General features: G+C 44.3%; 1 protein-coding gene across 2 annotated transcripts in view; it reads right to left on the minus strand.

Annotated features, from left to right (window-relative positions):
* The window catches only part of chst11 (carbohydrate (chondroitin 4) sulfotransferase 11), a 77,143-nt gene that overhangs the window by 17,604 nt on the left and 37,254 nt on the right, over window positions 1–22,285 (minus strand). For both annotated transcript variants that reach the window (XM_041964264.1, XM_041964263.1), the window contains exon 2: window positions 4,357–4,442. In XM_041964264.1, coding sequence (XP_041820198.1) covers window positions 4,357–4,442 — 86 coding nt within the window. The remainder of the gene's footprint in view (window positions 1–4,356; window positions 4,443–22,285) is intronic.

Here is a 22,285-nt window from a genome sequence, read left to right on the forward strand (position 1 = left end):
GCACACACACGTAGACCATGAACACTCCATTGGTGCTCATGTTAGCTTTGAGTCAAATGTCCCTGATTCAAACCACTGAGGGACTGCGCACAAATGTGCACATCCTGTCCGCCAGCCCCGGCTCTGATCTCTGAATCAGCATTTAACCATGAGCCAGGCTCTGGCTTGCTAATAATGGTGTCTACATGGCTCCGCGAGCCAGCCTGTGATTACTGGTAGGAAGAAAAAGACATTTCCATCAGGGGGAACGATTATTACTGTGTGAGGGAACTAGGCTCCTTCCCTGTAGTTAGATGATATCTGACCATGTGTGTGGCCACATCAAATCATTGCCTCTGGAGCTTTACTGCGTTTGGCAAATCAACTCATTCTGATTTTAACTCTGATTAATGAAACCAGCGTCAGCCCCGAGGTCACGCAGCCCAGGTTTACTGTAATGCACTGCAAACACACAGTGAGTAAAAATAGCACAGGAGAGGATCTCTGTGAGCTTTTGGAAGCCACAAAGACATAAGCTCCCTGCCTACTGTACCTTCAAGCCCCGGCAAGTGGGAGGTTCAGCCTTGAATAGGAGAATTCACTCCAAAATGTTTTTTTTTCTCTCTCTCCAGATTTCTTCAATGTGAGGTTTGTATTTGTAAGGAAACCACAGGGGGTCTACAGCGAAACGAGGGGTATCAGAGGAGAAACAGGTGTAGATCTGTATCTGTATTTTGCAAGCAAAGTTTCACTATTTTCTGCCTAAACACCACCACTGCCTGCTAAAGTCGCATGATGATTCATGTCAAACGCTGACAGGCACATTTTTCATGGCTCCAGAGTGTTGATGAACAAAGATGCGGCAAATGCTGCTCAGGACAGCTTGTCGGGTGGCTCGGCTGCTGATGAGGTGTGTGTATTTGATGGGAAGGGCCGCAGGTGGGTGGTGGAGTGGTGGGCGTGGGTAGGAGCAGGGAGTGCTACATGAAGGCAAAGGTGTAGACTTATATTTAAACCATGTGCCACATGAAGGGATTTCTTTCTTGGACAAACTAAATGTGCAATTTTGATGAACAGGGTTGAGTTCACTTCCAATTTGAAAGCATTCTGATTATAATGATGCATCAACAAGCAGTTTTTTATCCAGACACAGGTTGTACGATTAGAGGTGTAAATGCAGACAAAGAGACTGAAATCATTGACTTTATTTGAAGCTTTTTATGCTAATTAAGTATATTTGTGCTCAATTTATAATAAAGTCATTTCTGGAAAGAGCTGACCTTTAAGTGTTCCATCAAATTAAGTTCCTTGATGTAGCAACAGTTTATCAGTCTGGTCTTTGGCTATAGCGCAGGTTGCCAGGTTCTGTACAGGCACGGTGGTACCAAAAATGGCAACCTCGCTGTGATGTCAAAGGCTTTGGGAAGCGGCCCACAGTCACTGCACCTGGCTTATGTTTGATAAAAAACAACAACAAAATAGTTCCCCTTCCTAAAAGGACATGTTGTTGTTTTAACATTTTGGGTATCTGTTTTATGTTGTCAGCATGTTGCGAGCGTGCCAACCAACAGCCCATTTCCCCAAATATTCTGCGTATTTCTTTAATATCCTTGCCAAAATATGTCAAAACGTCCTGACTTTGAAGGTCTGCAATTCTAACTGCTTCTGACAAGGACAGAGCTACAGGAACACAAACACAAACACACACACACACACACACACACACACACACACACACACACACACACACACACAGCGACAGCTCTGTCTTGACCACTGACCCCAAGCACCCTGCTAAAGTTTACTCTAGCTGCAGTAACACCCGCCTGTGCACACAGAAACATATCAATGGGACTTCACATGAGTGAGAACGTGTGGAAAAATCCGCCACGGGAAAATGAACCTATGGTGAGTTTGAGTCCACGTGCGCCGGCTCTATTCTTAGCTGTCCAGAAAACCACTTAAAGCCCCCTGTATGCATTTAAAAAGGTGCACGGTGATACATGGCCAGTGGAGAGAAAGACATGAATAGAGAGAATGTGAGAAAGGGGGAAAGTGAGTTTGAGGGAATAAAGGACAGGTGGAGGTGTGAGGAGACAGGCCGGGCTCACTTGCAGGAGAAAGAGGCAGCAGACAGCGTGATAGATAGTGAGGAGTACAGTGATGGGAGAGGAGAAGAGAAGCAGAAAGTGTCCAATCCGTCACTGTGATAGCATCACCTCCAGCCACGTCCTCCTGTCTTGCTTCTCCCTTCAGCTGCTGCCCCACACGGCTGATAGGCTGTCCTCGAACGCAACACCCATGCCTGATGAAAGCACTGTTTTTCAGCTTCTGCAAAACATATACGCTGGCTTCCCTCCACGATGCTCCAAAATGTCCATTTAGGGAGGACGTGGTTTTGCATGATGTAGCCTATAAACTACACATTGTGTCCACTTTTCTTCCTTTTTTCGGTTGCAGAATTGATTTCCTACCTTCAAGGCACCCACTGGTTTCAGTTCACTTGCTTGAGATTGGTAATCCATCACAGTGAACATTAAGTCGCCTTGCTTTTTGTCAGAATTGCATTATCTGTGCAAGCAGGCACTGTCTTGAGGACTCTCGCCATTGATGCGTTCAAGGACACTTGGAGGTCTCTGCCAAGGAACATCATTTTTTTATGGTTTATTACCAGTTAGGTTTTAGGTTTAGTTTTCCTTGCAGGCTCATAGTTTGAGCTTTTCGTAGCTCTGTTGGTTGTGATAGAACTGTTGTGTTGTGGCAACAGGCTGAATCTCTGGCATGTAGTCAGATGGTTCAGTCACAAGACAAACGGTTCATTGCAAGGATTACAGGCCGAATCGCCTTTTAAATGTAAATAAATTAGATACATTACAGGTGTGCTTACTGCTGGTTTTTGCATGCACATTTTCGATTTCGTTTCGTTTTTGTTCTTTGGCGTTTCTGCAGCTGTTAGTGAGGCTATTAGCAATGCATGCCGATACTGCACCTCCGCCTCCCTGCACCGAGAATCAATCAACCCTGCACCGCGCTCAGCCTGCACCAGTCGTCTCTGGGATCGTCTCGTTTTTTCTAGAAAGCAAAAAGCTTATGCCGTCGGAAAAAGTTGAAAGAAAGCTTTAACGGCGAAGAAATTCTACACTCGCGCAGGGGCTTTGAGGTCAGCAGTGACTCAGTAAGCATCTTTTTCACAACATTTGCTCTTTGTCTTCCAAATTTGATTTCCTTACAATATAGCTTATGAATGCAATACTTTTTGGCAGCCGCATCGAAACTGATTTGGCTGCCAAAAAAAACTTCTTTCTTCCCTTAAAGCTAATAACTGTCTGCAAGGTAGGAAATCATCCTAAAACGTATGATATGGTTTGGAGAATGGTCAGCTGTAACGCACATAAAACACACATTTGTTGTGAAAAGGCTTCATTGTGTCAAACCACCGGAACTCTTTGGTCAAATACAATGAACCTATAATACTATAATACTGATGACATTTTGCTCCACATTTTGACTTGTAAAACTGTTAATATGGGTGAATTATTACTTAAAAATCTTGCCTGGTGCAGCTTTAATTGTCGGCTAACCATTAACATTCAGACCTTTGTCACCATCTCCATCCCATTCCGCCGTCCTCCCTCTTCCTCCCCTCACTGTAAACTGCCCGATAAAGCAGAAAAGCCATTAAAACCCGCGACCAATAATATGTTTTAATTTCATGCCGGCAATCGTGCAGTTATAGCAGGTGCCAGGCTCACATGAAGCTCTTTATACCTAAATGAAGTGAGGCTCCACTGGCTGGAGCAGACACTCACAGAGCAATAATAGTCCCGAGACAAGTGAGGAGCACTACCTGCTGATGCTAAACACTTCGTTTTAGCAGACTGTCCTCTCTGCTCTGTCCTTGAGGGAGGTAAATCTTCAGACTTCAGCAGAACCTCGTCCTTTCTTGACCCCCGTTGTCTGTTCTCATTCCTGAACTGACTGAGGATGGCTTTGTCGCCTTGGGCCTGAAAAGTTCCCGGACTACCGGATGGAAGGTGGACGGTCATTATGCTAATGCCGTCCCCTGGAGTTTTCACGGGGCAGTCAGTGTGGAAGATTGCTGTCACTTCCACGCTGACTTTCGGACGCTGATGCACTCATCACTGTCACTGGAGGCTCGGCAACAATCCACTTTTAGGAACAGGGATGCTGAAAAAAGTCTGAAAACAGGCCTGCATGAAAAATGCTAAACTAAAGCCAGCTGGGGTGAGCGCCTCGGAGGGCCTTGCCGGGTCAGACGTCTGACCGCTGGGTGAGGACGGGAGCGCCAGCAGGAACAGATGAGGGTCAAGAGAGACAGATAATGAGATACATGAAGAGAAAGAGCCAGCCTCATACCTGTGTGGGGTTGTAGAGCTCCTGCAGGGCGTTGCGGGACCCTTTCCTGCAGCAGCCGTCCACCACGAAGGGATTCCTCCGCATGACTGCGAAAAAACAGAGGAGACACCGCTGAGAACTGAGGGCATTTCAAAGCAACCTAATCGAAGCAGAGTTCAGACGGATCCTCCCTCGCTCGGGAACCTCGACTCTCACGCTCAAGAAGTGATTCTTATCCGGGCTAAACAACTTTCACTGGACTTTCATCATTCATTCGCCATTAAAGGAGCAAAGCTGTTGAGGAGTTGTTGGACATAATGAATGGACAAAGACAGCAAATATGTCCCAGCATTTTGCACATTGGCCCTTCCTTCTGAGTTAATTTCAGTATCTTCAAGCTGAAGAAGAACCCTCATATAGACTCTGGCAGCCATGTTTATTTATGCAACGTTCTTGTCCTCTTTCGCTAATTGTGGAGAGAAAAGGCCGATGATCAGAAGGGTCATGGTCCTGTGATTCATGCAAGAGTGAAATCTAAATACGCTTTGTTTTGCTGTGGTCCCCCCGTACCTCTCCTCAAGGACGCCACTCTGGGAGCCATCGCTTTAAATGGCCAACTGCACAGAGAAGGAGGCGGAAAGCTACAGGGATAAATAATGAGAGCAGTGACTCTATGCCAAGGGCGAAGCCACAGTTCAGCGTTTGTTTGGCTGGATCTCAGCTCTTTACACAACTCGATACAGAGCGGTAGCTCCTGGCAGCGGCTCGGCGGGAGCAGCCCGGCGCAACACTCCGCCCCCACCAGCACACTCTCTCCAATTACTCTGGATGGAAAAGTGCTGAAGGACGGCGCGGGATCGACAGGGAAAGAAAACGAAGCGCTAACGAGGAAGCCAAGGATTTAATGGCAGTTTATTCCACACGTCATCTGCCTCATGTTCATGGATGAACATGTGCTGCTGCCATCAGGGCTGATGATGATGAGAATAACAAATGATGCATATTCACGCTGGATTCACTTCTGTGCAGCACATCTCCACCTGGAAACCTTACCAGTAATGCATGTTTGCTATTAACACTGCAAGTAATTAAGATTTTACAACAATGTGAACGACAACTTATGCCTGATACACTGTTGTACTTATAATCTTACTCTATTGATTACTCCATCACTTGATCAGCACATGAACAGAAATTACGATTTGATAATTAAATAAACTGTCAAAACTGCAAATCTTCTGGTGGTTCCAGCTTCTCAAGTGTGAGGATTTGTTCCTTTGTATTATGTCCTGATCATTTCCATTTTTCCATTTGGGACTCTGATGCCATGCGCTTGGTATTTTCTCTGGGACATTGGGTTTAAGCTGAGGGAGTGCACTCTCTACAGCTTTTAGCTTTTTTCATCTTAATTTCCGGGTTTTTCCACCAAGTTTCAGTATTTCACCCTCAGATATGCGCTTCTGGCAGCATGGAGGGTCTTTGAACCACCATTTAGACCTTCATCATGGGCAATAAAACTGTAATGCTCTATTTTACGGACCCATAATTTTGTAATAATTTGGCAGGACTGTGTAACTTCACTAATCATTGAGAGCTGAAGTCCAGACATCATCCATTAGCGTCTGTAGCTGAATGCAATCTCTTACTGAGCATTTCTTTCATCAGTATTTAAAGAGATAATAAAGTTTGTTGCTAGGATTTAGTTTTTTTAAGGTTCTGAGCATCTACTATAACACTTACTATCACAAGTTGAAGCCTATTAGATATTAGAAGAGTTAAATAAGGATTAATTTAGTTAAGAATGCAAAAAAAAACCCCTCTCCCCATGATAATTTACCAGCAGGAGCATGTGTAATTATGTCATCGTCATTGGTTTCTTCCCTCTTTAAGTCATTTTTACAACTTTTTCTCCATAATCTGTGCTTTAACATTGTTCAGTCCTCTCATCTCATTCTGTCAAGCTGGTGTTCAACGCATGGCGGTCCGGGGCTTATGGGAAATGATGCTTGTTAAAAGCAGCTAATAAAAAATCTAAAATGACACCCATATCTAGACATATGGAACCACACAACACTCTGTTTGGCTAAGGTTCTGTGATCTGGAGCATTTCTTTCTTCTCCACCTGCAGAATGTCACTGAAAGCCATCATAGAAAGATGCAAAACTGTTTGGTTTATCTTCCAGTCAGGAGGCGTGGTGGGCCTTTTGCTCTGCCTGTGCCCAGGAGCCCATGACTCATAATCAGTAGCTGATTATACACATTATCACTAGTGGACATAGTTCTGTATATATGTTTACCTCTCTTTACAATGTGCATGGTGAGTAGTACAGGATGCAAATTTGCACATCTGCCGTGTAAAGCTGCTAATGTCAGAATCCACACTGGCTCCTCTGCCCACCTGCTCATGCGCTGAACTGTAAATGTACAAATCTGTTGACTGCAAACATGCAAATCTGTCTCTGCTTTCTAGCCAGGACACGCTCAGTGTCGGCATAATGATGATGTTGTCTGTGACTGTCAGTGTTTTCATCTCTTATATTCTGTTTTCCTTGCTGCCGCAGCGGCCAAATATTCCTTCAAACATCAATACGGGCTCGTCTGCTCTTCCTCTCATCTCGCGTGTCGGAGGAACATCAAAGCAAAGAAGGGGATTCGCATTTCTCAGCAGGCTGTTGATTTTTTTTTTAAATCCTGGTTAAAAATTGAAGAATGGGCCGTGCTGAGGTTGTGCTTACCGCAGATACACCCGGTATCCCTGTATATGTGAACTGTAATCCCTCTATTGGCCCAAATCAGATCCATTGACGGAGCCCTGGGGAGCGAGCTGAGCGCTTGTTAGTGTAACGAGCCCCAACAGACAGCCATGACCTTCAAACACAGAGGGGAGGATAGCGAGAGGCGAGGGATGCCTTTACACACACACGCACACACGCGCACACACATGCCTGCACATGCATGATTAATCATGCACACACACACACACACACATAGAGTGTGATTGATAACTCTGTTGCTAAAGCTGGTCCTTAATAATGCAGTTCAACACTCTGTCCTACTCTAGATGATATAAACAGGCAATTACTGCTTTCTCTGAGGATGAGAGCTGTCGGTGCAATAATGCAATCATGGAATATTTGCTTCTTGGGCTCGCTCGCACAGAACAGCACAACCCCAACGCCCGCGCACACACACACACTTCCACTCCCAGCAGGCTGAATCAGCAGAGCAGCGGTGATTACTGATTGCTGTGGACACAGGCTCGAGGTGGAGCTCAAGGTAATGGAGATTCAGTCCTGGCGTGTGTGTGTGTGATTGCGCCGAGCGGCACCGATGGGTCGCAGAGTCGTGGTAATATTTATGTGCTAGCACCAGTGAGCCCACTGCTAATGACGACGGATGCCAAAATAAATCAGGGTGAAAGCTTGTCTGTGCTGAGTGTGAACGCTAGCAGATTCAATACTTCCAGTCATCTGTCCTTCCCATCAGGGACGGTCAAGTTAGGTTCAGCGCAGTGGAAAAGGAGGCTCTGTGATAGGCTGAACCAGGCTGTCGCCACTGCTACAGTGGTGCCTCTCACCTGTAAAACTGCAAAAACAACGAACTGCATGTCAGTTATTTTACATTTAACACCTTGACGCCTGAATTTATTTAGAATTATATTAAAAAAATAATTCTTTGTGGTTTTGCTTTCAAATTGATCCTAAATTAAGAGGAGTTTAATTTTTCTGTAGCACATACAATAGATATAAATTCAGGTGGGTTCACCAACTAGAATAGGGTTCAAACAAACAGTATGTCCTCTTTTTTCAGTGCTTAAATGCAGTAAAAACATCTTTTTTGTGTATTTAAAATTCATTTATTTCATCAAAACAGCCACAAAATTGGCTCACAACCATTACATTGTAACAACAATTAGAACAGGGGTTCTTTCACTAACCGGTCTGACGAGAAACCAGTGCTTGCTAAAGGTTCCTAGGTGTGTGTTGAATATGCACACACCGGCATTAGAGGAATGCATGCCTGATTCGGCTGCAATGTGGATTAAAGCGATATGATGCGAATTTGTGACAATCGGCGTTAAGGGGTAAACCTCTAAGAAACAGCTTTCGTCACAAAATATGCCTAATATAGTTAGATGCTAATAATAGGGTCATTGAGGTATCATTGAAATAAAGGTTATAATACAAATCCTTGTTTTAATAGATCACTTTTACAGTTTCAGAATTCATAATTTGTTCTCATTCATGGCTTATAATTGACCTACAAAGCATTAATAAAGTATTTATTATTAATGAATAATGCTGTTAATGAAAACCTGTCAACCCTGCATAAAGGTGGCATAGATATCATGTCAATTCTGGCTGTGCTGCTGTAATGGAGTGCAGTCATTTAACACTGCAATATCAACAATATACTTATGATATATTTCTTCATGATGTCATCAGCCTGGGCTGCATGATCCGGATAGAACTCATCAATACACTGAATGTGTTGCGCTTGTACTCAAAATGATGTGACTGAAGAGCATAATGAGGTCAAATAATAAATCAACTTATTTTCAGTAACATCAATATATGACTGTGACACAGGAAGTGCTGGAAGGACAGATTTGCATATGTTTATTGAGGCAACACGTTGTGAAGCATTTTTGAGCTGACGCCACATAGCTGCAGGTGCCTCACAGTAAACGGCCTGTAGCAACGCCTCCTCGCTTCATTCCGAGCGACTGAAATGCTTTTATTATGAAGGGCCGCTGGAAGCGTACAGTTTCGCCAGGGGCTCGCTTCATGAATCTCTCCTCTCAGACTACTTTCAGCCATTCATTCAATTTACTGTTGGAGGCTTCATTTCAAAAATGTTAAAAAGGCAGCGTGCCATTCAGCCCTGATCCAAAGCGGCTGCTTCAATCACCTGTGAAGGTCAGAGTTCAACAAGTTTGACCATTTCAAGTGGAAGCGACTGCTTCCTTCAGCCTCCTCGCTGTTCTCAACCGATTTGAAAGTGAAACCAATGTCTGTGTGGGTTTATGCTGATGAGAAAAGCTCATATTTCAAAATCCCTTTGTCCTCACATGGTGTATAAACCCTCTCCACACACACACACTCACTCACACACACACATAAGAGTCATATAAATTCGTCCACACAGGCATTATCGCTGTGCTCTGGTCTGCTCTGATGCCTGCAGGTATGCACACACATCATACCCACAGACGGCAAGCTGACACAGGGCTGAACTGTTTAATCTGTCAGTAATCCTGTCTCTGGTCTGTCTGCTGCCTCGACTGACTGTTTTGTCCCACACACACACGCACACGCACACACACACACGCTGATGGCACTGGGACCTGTACGATGAAGCTGAAAACCAGCTTACAAAGCTCGGTGTGTAACCGGTGTACGCCCACCCAGTCAACGGGAACATAAGGTCACCCACAGTCCCCCGCCAACACCTGGCTCAGTGGTTGGTGGGAACTGAGCTGCAACCATGGAAACCGCTACCCTTCACCATCCTCTCACCTGCACCAGCTGGCTGGATTCCTCCGGGCTGGAATCAGGTAAGGTCATGGGAAAGCAGAACCTTCTCATTTCCTCAGTGCTGACAGGTGTGCCACTGCAAAGTGCACACATAAACACGCTCATGATGCTGTGCTAATAGGCTCAGGCATTACAATCTATATGAGACCAGTGTTGTGGGCTCAGAGCGTCAGCTTTGAAACGTATCCCCATGCTCAGTCTTGTGAAAACTGACCTGATGCTCCAGCCAGCAGAGCACTCTGAATAATGCAGGGCCGCGAGTCTCTGGAGGAGAAACGTGAGCGCTGAAATTTGACCTTTCACCTCCAGAGGAAGTAGAATCCCAAATCCAGACTCAAAACGACTGAACCTGGAGCATTTTGTGGAAAGTGCACTTTTGTTTAAGAATATTTCAAACTTCTCCCACTGACAGATATTGACAGTCTGAGGATCAATGAGACCAAAAACATAACGGGCAAACACACAGGATGGATGTACACTGAGTGCAGTTTTCAAATCAGTTCACTCCAAATGGTGGAAAAAAACATTTGATATACAGAATCTGTTCATTTTCTGAACATCTAGTGGTGAGTAGAGGAACTGCATTAACTGTGACAAATTTGTGTTGGATTGATGTAGGTGCTGCAGGTGTTAAGCACGTATATGTATGACTTTAAGACACATTGTAGTTATTATCGCTTATTGTCAGTGGTTGATGATGTACAGCATTATTGAAGACATGAAACACATCCTGAAACGAGGCCATGTTAGTAGAACAAGAAGTTTTACTGACGCCCAACATTACAAGTCAGCCTTTCTAAATGGACCAAATTTGCTCGAAGGTGATTGGCCAGTGAGCTATTAGCCGTGTTTCCATATATTGTCAAGCAAATTTTAAGTTGAGAAGAGTGAAAACATGAATTAGGCACGCTTCCATGAACTGTTTTAGAAAATAAAGTAGGCTATGCAAAGCGTAGTTCCACCAGAAGCTGGTGGTATAAGCGACGTTGCTGCGTAGCCTCAGCCACAAGAGAGAAAAATGGAGAGAGGTCTGCAAGGATCTGTGTCCTGATCGTTGGCCATGTTTTCAAGCACCTGTTGGTACTATCAGCCATGTTTTTGTACATTATGGGAATATCTGAGAAGACGACGACATCAGAAACAGCTTCTTTTTCTCCTTTTTCTTCTTCTTCAAGAAGTCATACGAGTTATTCGGCAAACGTGCTTCCATCTCCCATTTAATACATTAACAAAATTGAGGAAGCTTTTTTTTATTTTTCCATTTCCGCCAAGCTTTTTGAAGGCAATATTCCAAAATTTGCATAAAAACACCTTGATGCAAACAGGGCTGCTGACACATGACTTTAAAGAGCTCCATTTACCATCTTCCCCCTCCTCCTCCTCCTCCTCCTCCTCCCCCGGCTGTGATGCTCTGAGCAGTGACCCTGCCAGACTAAACACCAGCATCGCAGTCAGTATGTACCCTGAAGGGAAGAGACGCTCCGTGGGCTCGGCAAACATCCACACACACACACACAGACACACAGACACACACACACACACACACACACACACACACACACACACACACACACACACAAGTCAGCTTTCACGCTCTACTTTCAGCAGAATGAGCAGGGATACTGTTCCGCTGACAGCCCTCCGCCTCCTCTCCTCCTCCACCCTGTCACCGTCACCTGCTGCTGAAAAAAGCTTCAATTTCGAGTTTATTAGTCGTCTTTAAAGCAGGTGGAGAGAAGCTGGGCCGCTCCCAGCTCAGTACAATGATCATGTGTCATCCGCTAAGACCCGGAGGGAACGCTTAAAGCGCTTCCCAGTCAAACTTAATGCACCCACGCCGCTTCCTGGAGCACGGCGCCTCGAAACGAAGCTGCATTGTGCCCAGGAAGTTTGGAAACAGATGGATTTCATAATCCACTTAAAGCATCCGAGCGAACGTCTTTGATGGCTTTGAGAGGACAAAACAGTGGCATCACGATGAAAACACCACCCAAAGCTGCCTCTGCCGAGTAACAAGACTGGAGACGTGGTGGATCATGAGCGGTGAAACATATTAGAGAATGAAAGAATGGAGCATGAATTATCCTGGACATCACCTCCTCTTCATTAATGCCAGCTTTATAAGATAAAAATGTGTCAGTGTTCAATGAATGCATGTTTGTGATTAAAATGAATGAATTTTTGGTTTTATCTTTGACTTTCAGCAGGCTCTGACCTAATTTCACATATATCATAAGGTCAGACAAACAGGGCTTGTACTCAGCAAATCAAAACAGCCCACAGAGCGGTAAATAACAATTTGGCAAACTCGATAATGCCTGTTTGTTGATAAGATTGTCAGTTGTCGATTCAACCCAGTCGTCAAGCCTTAATGTTACCTAATTTAAAACCAGCACTGCAGTCAGTGAGTATTGCACCGCGCTGTATTTTCTCAGCGTTTGATTACACACGAGGCGCCCTACAAACAGCAGGTCCGCTCCTGCACATGCTCAGTGCGGGCCCGCAATCACGCACGGCATCTGCCGCCATCTCTCAGCAAACGATTAGAAGCCGCTGGAGGAGGATTAATTTGTCACTAATCTTACCTTCACAGTGGGAGAGGGCGGAGATCCGCTTCACGCTGGGCCGCCCGCACATCAGCCAACACACACACGCACAAGCAGGGATGATTGGGTTTAAACACTGATGTACAGTACACCACTTTATGGCTGTGTGTGTGTGTGTGTGTGTCAGTGTGTGTTCAGGGCTGTTATCACCCTACACAAATCTAAGTGCTGCAGCCTAATTGGGATTTAAATGAACAATGCATGCAGAGCAGAGAAGTGGAGATGCAGGTGATTAGCAATGTTGGCACAACTTCATCAAACAAAGCTCAATAAGAACTTGGAGAAGTGATCAAATGTTGCGTGTGTGTGTGTGTGTGTTTGTGTGTAAAACCAATCAAGTCCAGTGATGATTGGCTGCTTGTGTCTCTTCCTGGTTAGAGTGCTCAGTCTAATCCTCTTAATGATGATTACTGACATGACGATAATGCACGAGCAATTACAGCTCTGACAGTCCTCACCTCAGGCTCAGAGACAGAGTCAGGAGGAGAGAGATCAGATAGTCCTTCTGCTCTGCTCGGCTTTATCATCACAGTGTATCATTATAATCCCACAAGCTCTGACTGACAGCTATGTGGCAAGAAGTGCCAAACGGCGGGACAATGGGATAAACTTCAAAAGGGTATTTTTGCTGCAGAATATTGCACTGTTTCAAAAAAAAAAAAGCTAAAACATCTCACGCAGGTCATCATATCAACTAAATATGCCAACGGGAAAACCCGTTCGATCTCAAAAGCAGCAAACCAGATTCAAGCAGTGAAACTTTAAAAAGCCAATAAAAAGGTTTGTAAAACTGTCTTTGAAGAGGCGAGCCCCTCCCTCTGAGGCATTTAATTGAATGACTGTACTATAAGCTATAGCTTTGATCATACTGAGACATGTTAACTCGGCATAAAGCAGCAAGCAATTAGCAGCTGCTACAAAAAATCCCACTTGACTTCATAATTATTATAGTAATCATATAAATTAGGTTGGCTTTAATCCCATTTGTAAATCAGACATATACAATTAATGTTATGTTATGTTAATGATAATTTAACATTTTTGGCATGTTAACATATCACTGAAAACATGTGAAGGAAATGTAAAGGAAGTGTAACTGTGAAATAAATATGAACAATTGACTCTCTCTGATTGGCTGTTCCTCCTTGCACACAGTACATGTGATTAATCATGTGATCACTTGACTTCCTAATAGTTACTAGTACACATGCTGCATTGGTTCTTTAAAACAGTTTAAAATGTAATTCTTACAGATATGATGAAAACAGGCCTGTCTTTGCATCAGCAGTTATCTTTCTTGACCCTTTGCCCCAAATGCGCTTATCAAATATCCCTGGACACGTTAGGATTAGGATTATTCCGCCTACTTAGATACATGGTTTTGCAGAAAAGACTGCCTTTAACCAGTTCAGCGGATAAAAAGTCAGTTCTGTCCTAGCAGATGACAGAGGTGTCACTGTGACAGCTATGCAGTCCACCCACTTTTCAGATTAGTTCAGCTGGCTCAAAAACAGATTGAATATCTAACTAAGAAAAATGATGATCAGTAACCTTGAAATAAGTTTAATAATCTAAAGCAAATGATGCTTCAAGATTATTTAATTAGAGAAACTCTGCACTTCTGGACTGACTACATGCATTTCTGCCTGCATGCACACGCTGACAGCATGCTGTCTACTGAACGTCCTACACTTGGTTCCCCAGCACAGAATGTGAGCTTCTGTAGTCCTGCACCATGTGTACCAGCGTGCTTTCCACTTTCCACCATGTTTGCAGCCAATATGTTCCTGCACCACCGTCACCAAGAGAAATTTCAGCAGATTTCTTATACAGTAGCTGGCAAATGGAGTGATTCTAACTGCAAGTGTGTGTGTGTGTGTGTGTGTGTGTGTGTAATAACAGAAGAGGAGAGACGGAGGAATGCAAGAGCAGCCGAGACGAAGATAGCACCTGACAGCTTCTGAAACGTCTACATCATAACTCAAGAACAGCGTGCCGGGCTTTTCAGGCCTCTTTTAACACATCAGAGCCGTCAGTGGAGCACAGAGCGCAGCGGCAGAAGCAGCAGGTCAGGAAGAGGAAGAGCGATGAAGAAGAAGACTCACATCCAGTCTCTGAGCAGGCACTGGAAAGCCTCGCTCAGACAAGCTCTGCATCGTCCCGCCATGCGCTTCCATTCATCATTCATTTCACGGCTGTGTGCTGCAGTATGTGTACATAGATAATGCACATGAAGCCTGAGCCCAGTCCTGCTGTGTGTTATGTTTTAGCATAGATCCACGTTTTCAGCCACAGGATCGCTTCTCAACTGGCTTAAGGTTCAATAGACCAGAATGCAACGCAGCCACTAGATTAATGTGTCGGGTGATTCTGCGAGGGTGACGAGATAATTCACAGATCCCAAAGAACCCGTTTAATGAATACAGTCATTATTATGTGAGAATCTTTGGGACAAATGTTGTTTCTGAGAAATAAATAATACATTTGCAGCTTCAAGGCTTCCTCCATTAATTATCTCAATAATTAATGCCTGACGAGAGGAAGTACACTAATTACTTGGTATTTAATAAAATTATTATGCTGTGAGGTTGTGGATGCAATAGGGGATCCCAAACAAGCATGGCTTCAGTTCTGGTGGGTGATGATGACCCAAGGCGTGGTGGAGAACGACTACAGTGTCTGTGTTTCTTTCTTTCTGTTCAGCTCTCTGCATTCATGTTGATTCATTAAAGGTCATCCAAACTGGGAATGTAGGTTTACCGATTAAGGATTACATCAGTATAGAAAAGTCAAATGGCAGGCCTGCAACTGGAATGTTCAGTCACAAGAGTTTTTGATTAGTCTCAAAACCTGCATGAAGAACATAAAAACCAGGCGCATAGGCATGATACGAGCCCACAGAACTGCATCCGCGAGCGAAAAAACTCCTCCTCACGCGCAAGTTGAAGTTGCGAGTTGAAAGGAATCCTCCCGAGGGAGGATTTCTGCCACGCATACGCAAATGTGGTCCCACAAGCTCAACGCTCATCCCCCAATCAAAGGAGAGGAGACCTCAGCCTCGGTCTATTCCATCACTGCCTCCGAAGTCCCAGAAGTCCCAGAAGTCACCTCGGCGAGCGAGCGTTAAGCCTGCACCTGGACGTGTGTGCAGCTTTTGAGACTCATTGAACGCCTCACGTGGGCTTCAATCACACAGCCTTAACTTGCCGCCTGACTGGCGTGTTCACATTCGGTGCAATCATAAGCAACTGCTCACAAGAGTGGCGTAGGCTTGTTTTCAGAGGCCGGGGAAGCACAGTGAAGAAAAATTCTAGAAATTCTGATTGATGACCTTGGAAATGTGCACTGTGACCGCGCTAAAGCACCCCACACTCAAGGTACACTAACTTTCTGGAGAGTTTGACTGTATCCCACACCTACACCTTCATTTGTATGCATTTATATTAATCTAGCAAATACCACAATATGATTAAATTTGGTCAGCACGGCTTTCATGATGATGGAATGCTGTGTAAATCACTGCATTATTAATGTATGATCCTGCTGAAAGAGTGACCTTGGAAATGCTGGCAACTGCTTTTTTCTGAACTCCAGTGGTTTAACTTCTCATCTCGCTGCAGCAGCCTATTGTGGTCCAGGGTGTGGTACACCATGGCTGGTCGCTGTTGGGTGTGGTTACAGGTGCAGCGGAGCACATTTACGCTCCCCCACCAGTGATTCTGGCTGTGCTCCGATACAAAGGAGTGAAACAGCTCAAAGAAGTCCGTAAAGCGCTTGCTGCTGCTGCTCCTAAATCGCATCGCTTTTTAGTATCTTTGGTGCACCACAGGCAGAGCTGGTCAAAATAATGTGTGTTATCAAAGCATGAAAGGGTCGGCTCACCCAAATTACCACAAGCGTCTTCCATTATCTTCTCCCCCCTAGTGGTATCTAGCAATGCAGATAGCGATGATTGCATTTTTCCAGGTTCAAGCTGATTTTTTATTGCCAAAATTGTTGAATACAGCATTGCATTGCATTTTACATGACAAACTTTTCACAGTCTATGGAAAGAACTTTTTTTCATGCAGTTTATCAGTGATGTGAGCATCACAAACTAATCCATTCCCCTCCTCTGTATCCTGGTGGAGGCTGAGACAGAAATCTCAGACGCTGATACCTCAGAGACTAATATCTCCAAACTTGGACAAATAAAACCAAACTATTTGCATGCCAAGACACCACCAGGGGCGAATGATGAACTATCTATTTGCTATTTAGGTGATCTGACCCTTTAAAGCTCCCGTCCATGACGTCATCTCCCCGGTTCCACATCTGCTTGTTCCCTATAACCCAGGACGCCTGAGTCATAGCCTGACTCAACATTCCCTTCACTAAAAAGGAAAGGAATTCATACCCAGTGGCCGTGAGATGGGAACCATGACCACAGATGTTCATTTAACTCTTTGTGGCTCTGTGACACACGTGGGTGCAAAGCAGCATGCATGTCTGCATGGAAACTGTTAGAAAAGCATGAGTCAGACAGATACACGGACTGTCTAGTTGATTGCTTTAAAGTTGAAGATTTTCATGGCAAATATGTAAAGGCAGTTTCCAGACTTAGAATTATTTACAAGAGAAAGCTTCTGAACCAGACTTTACACCATTGTCAGTAAAAGTCTCCCTATTAATCGTAAAAATGGAAATTTGTTGAGTTCAGGGAAATTTTATTGGTGCAGAAACTATATGATACATCACTGGCTTCAAATGAGGAGTGTTCTCCAAAACTTGTATTGAATAAGCAAGAAAATAAAATATGCAAACAAAATAAAGTTTTATAAGGGATCTCTATCATAGCAGAAGTTTGCAATGCAATAATGATTTCAGTGGGTGGAGGGAGACGGAGGGAACGTGGACTTAATGGAGCTCAAGGCTTTGACGGATGGCAGGAAGTCAACAAGTGATGGCTGTTTATAGTCCTCGCCTCCCCTGGGACACACACACACACACACACTCACACACACATATATACAATCTGACTGAGTGGAAGCGGCGCAGCGGTGAAATGCGGTCAACCGAGGGCCGATTCAGTCGGAAGGTGGCGAAGCGTGGAGGAGACCCGGTCACATGAGAGGGGCCGACCAGGGCACCAGAGCAGACGCCGCAGAAACCACGAGACACTGCAGGGGGGAGTCATGAGGATGGAGAGAGGACAGATTTCTGCCTGGATACAGACGGGCCGACCGGAGAGATCAGAGTGAACTCGCTGAACCTCCTCTCACACGCCCTGTGGGAGTCTCACACGCTTCATGCCTTGCACCCTCCACCCTGTCGCACTCCACCCTGCAATAAAGAGCGTGAATGGAAGCCAACATGGACTAAGTGAAGAAGAAAAAAGGTGCCGGGATCAGACGGAGGTATCTGATCCCCGAGGCTCGACGGCGAGCTGACAAGCTGAGCTGTCATCCGCGAGACATCACAGAGCGGCGGGCGAGGCAGGCAGACAGGCAGCCAGGCGGACACGGAAGGCCTGGAGAAGCCACAGATGATGCACGGCAGCAACAAAGCCACTTAATTCCCTAAAAAACTACAGAGCGAAATTATCTTTGTCTTCCCTGGTCCTCTCTGCCTGCACTCCAGGGTCTTATGCATAAAACATCTGAAGTTGGAGGAACGTTCTGAGCTGACGGGAGGTCATGAGTAATTTATGAGGGTTTTCAGCCGAGAGACTCCTTCAAGGAAGGGGAGATACTGAGCAGCGATGATGACGACATGTGGGCTGTGCTCATGAATGGACCACAATAAAAACCACAGTTTACACATTAACTTGAGTACAGAATATATATGTCTGCATATATCAAAACCTTCTGTTAATAACTATACTCCTAAAATCTGTGAAGTCACAAACGACTACATTAATGGATGAGGAATCGCGTATTCATACTTTACAGATTGGTCAAAGTAAATACATGAATAAAAATAACTTTTCTGGGATCGGAGCTATTTTAATGAAAGATCTTTCAGCCTGTTTAATATGATTTAACATTAATGAGGTGAATAGCTTTTAAAAGTGTAAGTGGGTTATTGTAAAGTGGTATAAAGCATTTTATATTAAAGTTGCAGCATAGATGTGAGAAAATAAGAGTTTGCAGCCTTGCTAGCAACCTTGCAGCAGCAGTGTATTAAGCTAAATGCTAATGTTAGCACGCTAATATGCTCAGAGTGACAATGGCAACATGCTAATTGTTAGCAGGTGTAATATTTATCATGTTCAACATCTCAGTTTAGCATGCTAGCTTGTTAGCATTTGCTAACTAACAAAAGTACAGCCGAGGCTGATGGGAGTGATGAGAGCCTGATAATAGCCCTGTATGGAAAGATTTTATAATTGATCCTGAGGGGGGGCTTGAACGTGTGAAATACGTTCCGTTGCAGTCCAAAATCTCATGGTGGTTCTAGAGGAAAGTCATGCCGCCACCAAAGAGCACTAGCATGGCTCAATACACAAAAAGCCAACCTCATAGTGGCATTAGGTGGAGACCAGCAACATAGACTGCCACCTGTTTGCCAATGACTGATTGTTGTTGCATAATATTAACAGAGTAAAGGGTTGCATCTTTGAGAGAAAGGGTTAATGCTACAGTTATTATCTTTATAATGACTTTTACCTTCAGACCTGCCATCATTTCATGGAAGCAGAGGTCACATTGCTCAAATCGCAGATATTTAATTGTGGAGCGAAACTCTAGATATTGTCGTTCAGAAGGTCACCTTCAGTCAGCTCAGAAAGCTGTTCTTCACACTGAGAAGACTAATGAATAAATTCAATGCTAAAACTCCCGGGTGTGAGTTTTTTTCCCGACCAGCAGACAGAAAAACTCTGTTTCCTGAAGTTTGCTGTGAGGCTGGAGGCATAAAACCTGAGGGAATCTTCCAACTACAGCTGCTAATGCATTTACATTACATCCCAGCTTCCAGCCTATGGTTTGTCTGGAGAGCTTAACAGCAAGCGCAATCTGAGGAAAGCCTTCCATTTTGAAAATCACCAACCCACGATAAAGAGGCCATGGATCAGAACCGCAGGGGTCTAATAATAGATGTGAGAAACGCACCTGAATATGACAGTGTCCTTGGTTTATTTAGTGAGACAGAGAAGCACCACATGAAGAAAGATGAGTCAGACACAGCAGATCCATCAGGCAAAAGCAGCAGAAGAGGGGAGATGGAGGAAGGGTGGACGTGAAGAGATTCTTAAAAAGATGAGTTATCAATTCAAGCTGAACATAAGGAGCGACTGCAGCTCTGCCCGTGGCAATAAGCTCAGAAGAAGAATGAGGCCCGGGTGGAGCGATGCTCCAGCTGCTGCAGGCGAGGGAGGGCTGCGTTCGCGCTAGCAGCTGGGTTCAGCGAGGTTTCCGGGCCAAGCTGCGCCTGGAAGTGTGAGGCTGCAGCTCCTGCAGAGGCCTCCAGCTTCAGTGCATGAAGACTGAGAGCAGCTCAAAGCTTCCAAATAAACACATTTAATATTTTCGTTTAACAGAAACGTAGAGATGAGAACTTGTGATTTATAAAGTGATTAGCTGTTTCCCCTTGCTTCCAGTAAGTTAAGCTACTCACCTCGTGGCTCTAGCCATTAAAAGTAACGGGGGGTCTCCTTATTTTTATTTAAAGGGGGGGAGCTGGCTTGTGGCCAAAAATATATTAGTTCTGCTATGATAAAATCTACCACAGAGAATGAACAGAAAAAGTTAAGGGGGTTAAGCTTTTACTATTATTGAGCCTTGTCTGTATGGGCCCCTGACAGCTTGTGGCCCCCGTGCACTGCACCAGTTGGACCACCTATGTTTACTCCATGCTTGTTCTTAAATTAGACAGATTTTTATAGAAAGATGAATCTTTTTCAAACATGATGCCATCATCCAAAATTGAGTGCATTTTTGAAAGGGGTTTATGTCTATACAGTGCAAATTATGTGTGGTGTTGAGAAAACACTTGTTCTCATAGGATCAGTGTGGTCAGTAGTTTATGCATAAGGTTCCTTGTCTGTTCTAGTCTTGAGGTCAAACCCAATGCGACTGCAATGCATTTTGGGCCATTTCTGTCACTCCTGACGGGCTGTTGTCCTCACTGTCCCTACTGTCTGACGCACTGAAGCATCATATTCACTGCTAATGTTTTATTCTGCTCAAACATTTTCTGCTGTTTAACGCCACAGTAGCTCCTGGAAACATCTCACCACGACAATATTTATTTACATTAAGCCAGTTGCATGTGACCAGACAACAAAATGGGCCCAAAATATCTGTTTTTAACAGCGCTGGAGTGTTTAAGGGTGAAATTTCCATCAGCCACACACACACACACACACACACACAGAGAGAGTACCTGCATGCACAGGATGAGAAATGACTGACCACGACTGCTAACATCACAGCTATTATAAACCACAAGAATTAATCTCAATGATCAGGGTTGTCTCCTTCTGGACTGACAGAAAACACGCTGCATATCTTAGTGTAACTGATGCAAACCAGGTGCAGGACAGACAACATGATTTGATTATTGATTTGACTCAACCACTGGTAGGCGCCACAATCAAAACCTCTCAGATTCAACACATAGTGGCTTTAAAGCAATCAACAATGAATTAAATGAGCATGTATGTAGTGAAAGGCGCTGCTCGTAGTGACAGACCCAAAGAAAATTACATCCCAGCTCTGCAGTTCCCCTTAGCTCTTAACTCACATCAGTCTCCTTTCCAGCTGTGTCAGGCAGCTGTTGTAGGCAAAAAAGTCTGATCAAAGTCTGTCCAGCACCAGGCTGCAGACAGGCAAAATTAGCGATCAGCTAGTGAACATTTAACTGCTAAATACACAGATGTTTCCCTAAGGAGTTCGAGGAGACATTAATAGGGCTTCAAGGAGAGTGGTCTAAATTAATGCTAACGTTGCTACATATCAGTTGGATGTGTACATAGGTAGCCTCTTTCATAAACATGTGCACATCAAACCTTTACAAGGTGATAATATGCTGCAAAGGAATCATTTAGGGCAACTTTAACTTTAAATGAGCTAATTAGTACAACTAGCGCTCTGCCAATCAAAGAGCTAAGAGCTGATCGCTGTTTTGACTCTATGCTAGCCTTAGCTTTGTTTTTAGAAACTGTGTGCAAATCAAAGAACAAATCAATCACTTCGCTGCATTTGATGAACCAAGTTCGCTAAATGAGAGTTAACGGGATCATTTTAGCTGGATAACATCCTGTTAGCGTGGTTTAGTTAAACCAGGTCCCTGGTGGTTGTGGTTTTAAACACAGAGCTTGTCGGACCTTTTAACGGACCCTAACGTTCTAACAGAACCTTCCAATGTCAGACATGTCAGACTTTATGAAATAAACAATCGTACAGGCATGCACATTATGCACAGCGAATGGCCAGGTGTGCAGAGCGAGTATTTCTGACCAGGTGTGAGCAGGTTTGTCTTTAGATGTGTGTTGATATGTACAAGCTATGTACTTTCTGTGTTCTGGCTAAAAGGCACAGTTCAAGAACATGATCTGTGGGAGTTCAAATGAGCCTGAACACTGACCAGTTTAGGCATTAAGCTTTAAAAAAAAAGAAGGCGAGTGTACTGGGAATTTAAGCCTGTTTCATAACCTGCTGGGCTTAAACTATATCTTGAAGTGTGTTTGGACCACTGTCAAACCCATCTAACCCTCTTTTTAGACTCTCAGCGTCTCAATATACCATTTATAAGAATTGATGTCCTAACCAGCTGCTGCACAGACTTTTCCCTGTGGATGGATGACGAATTCATGAACATCAATGA

The sequence above is a fragment of the Chelmon rostratus genome, chromosome 22, assembly GCF_017976325.1.
Source record: "Chelmon rostratus isolate fCheRos1 chromosome 22, fCheRos1.pri, whole genome shotgun sequence".
Taxonomy (NCBI): domain Eukaryota; kingdom Metazoa; phylum Chordata; class Actinopteri; order Chaetodontiformes; family Chaetodontidae; genus Chelmon; species Chelmon rostratus.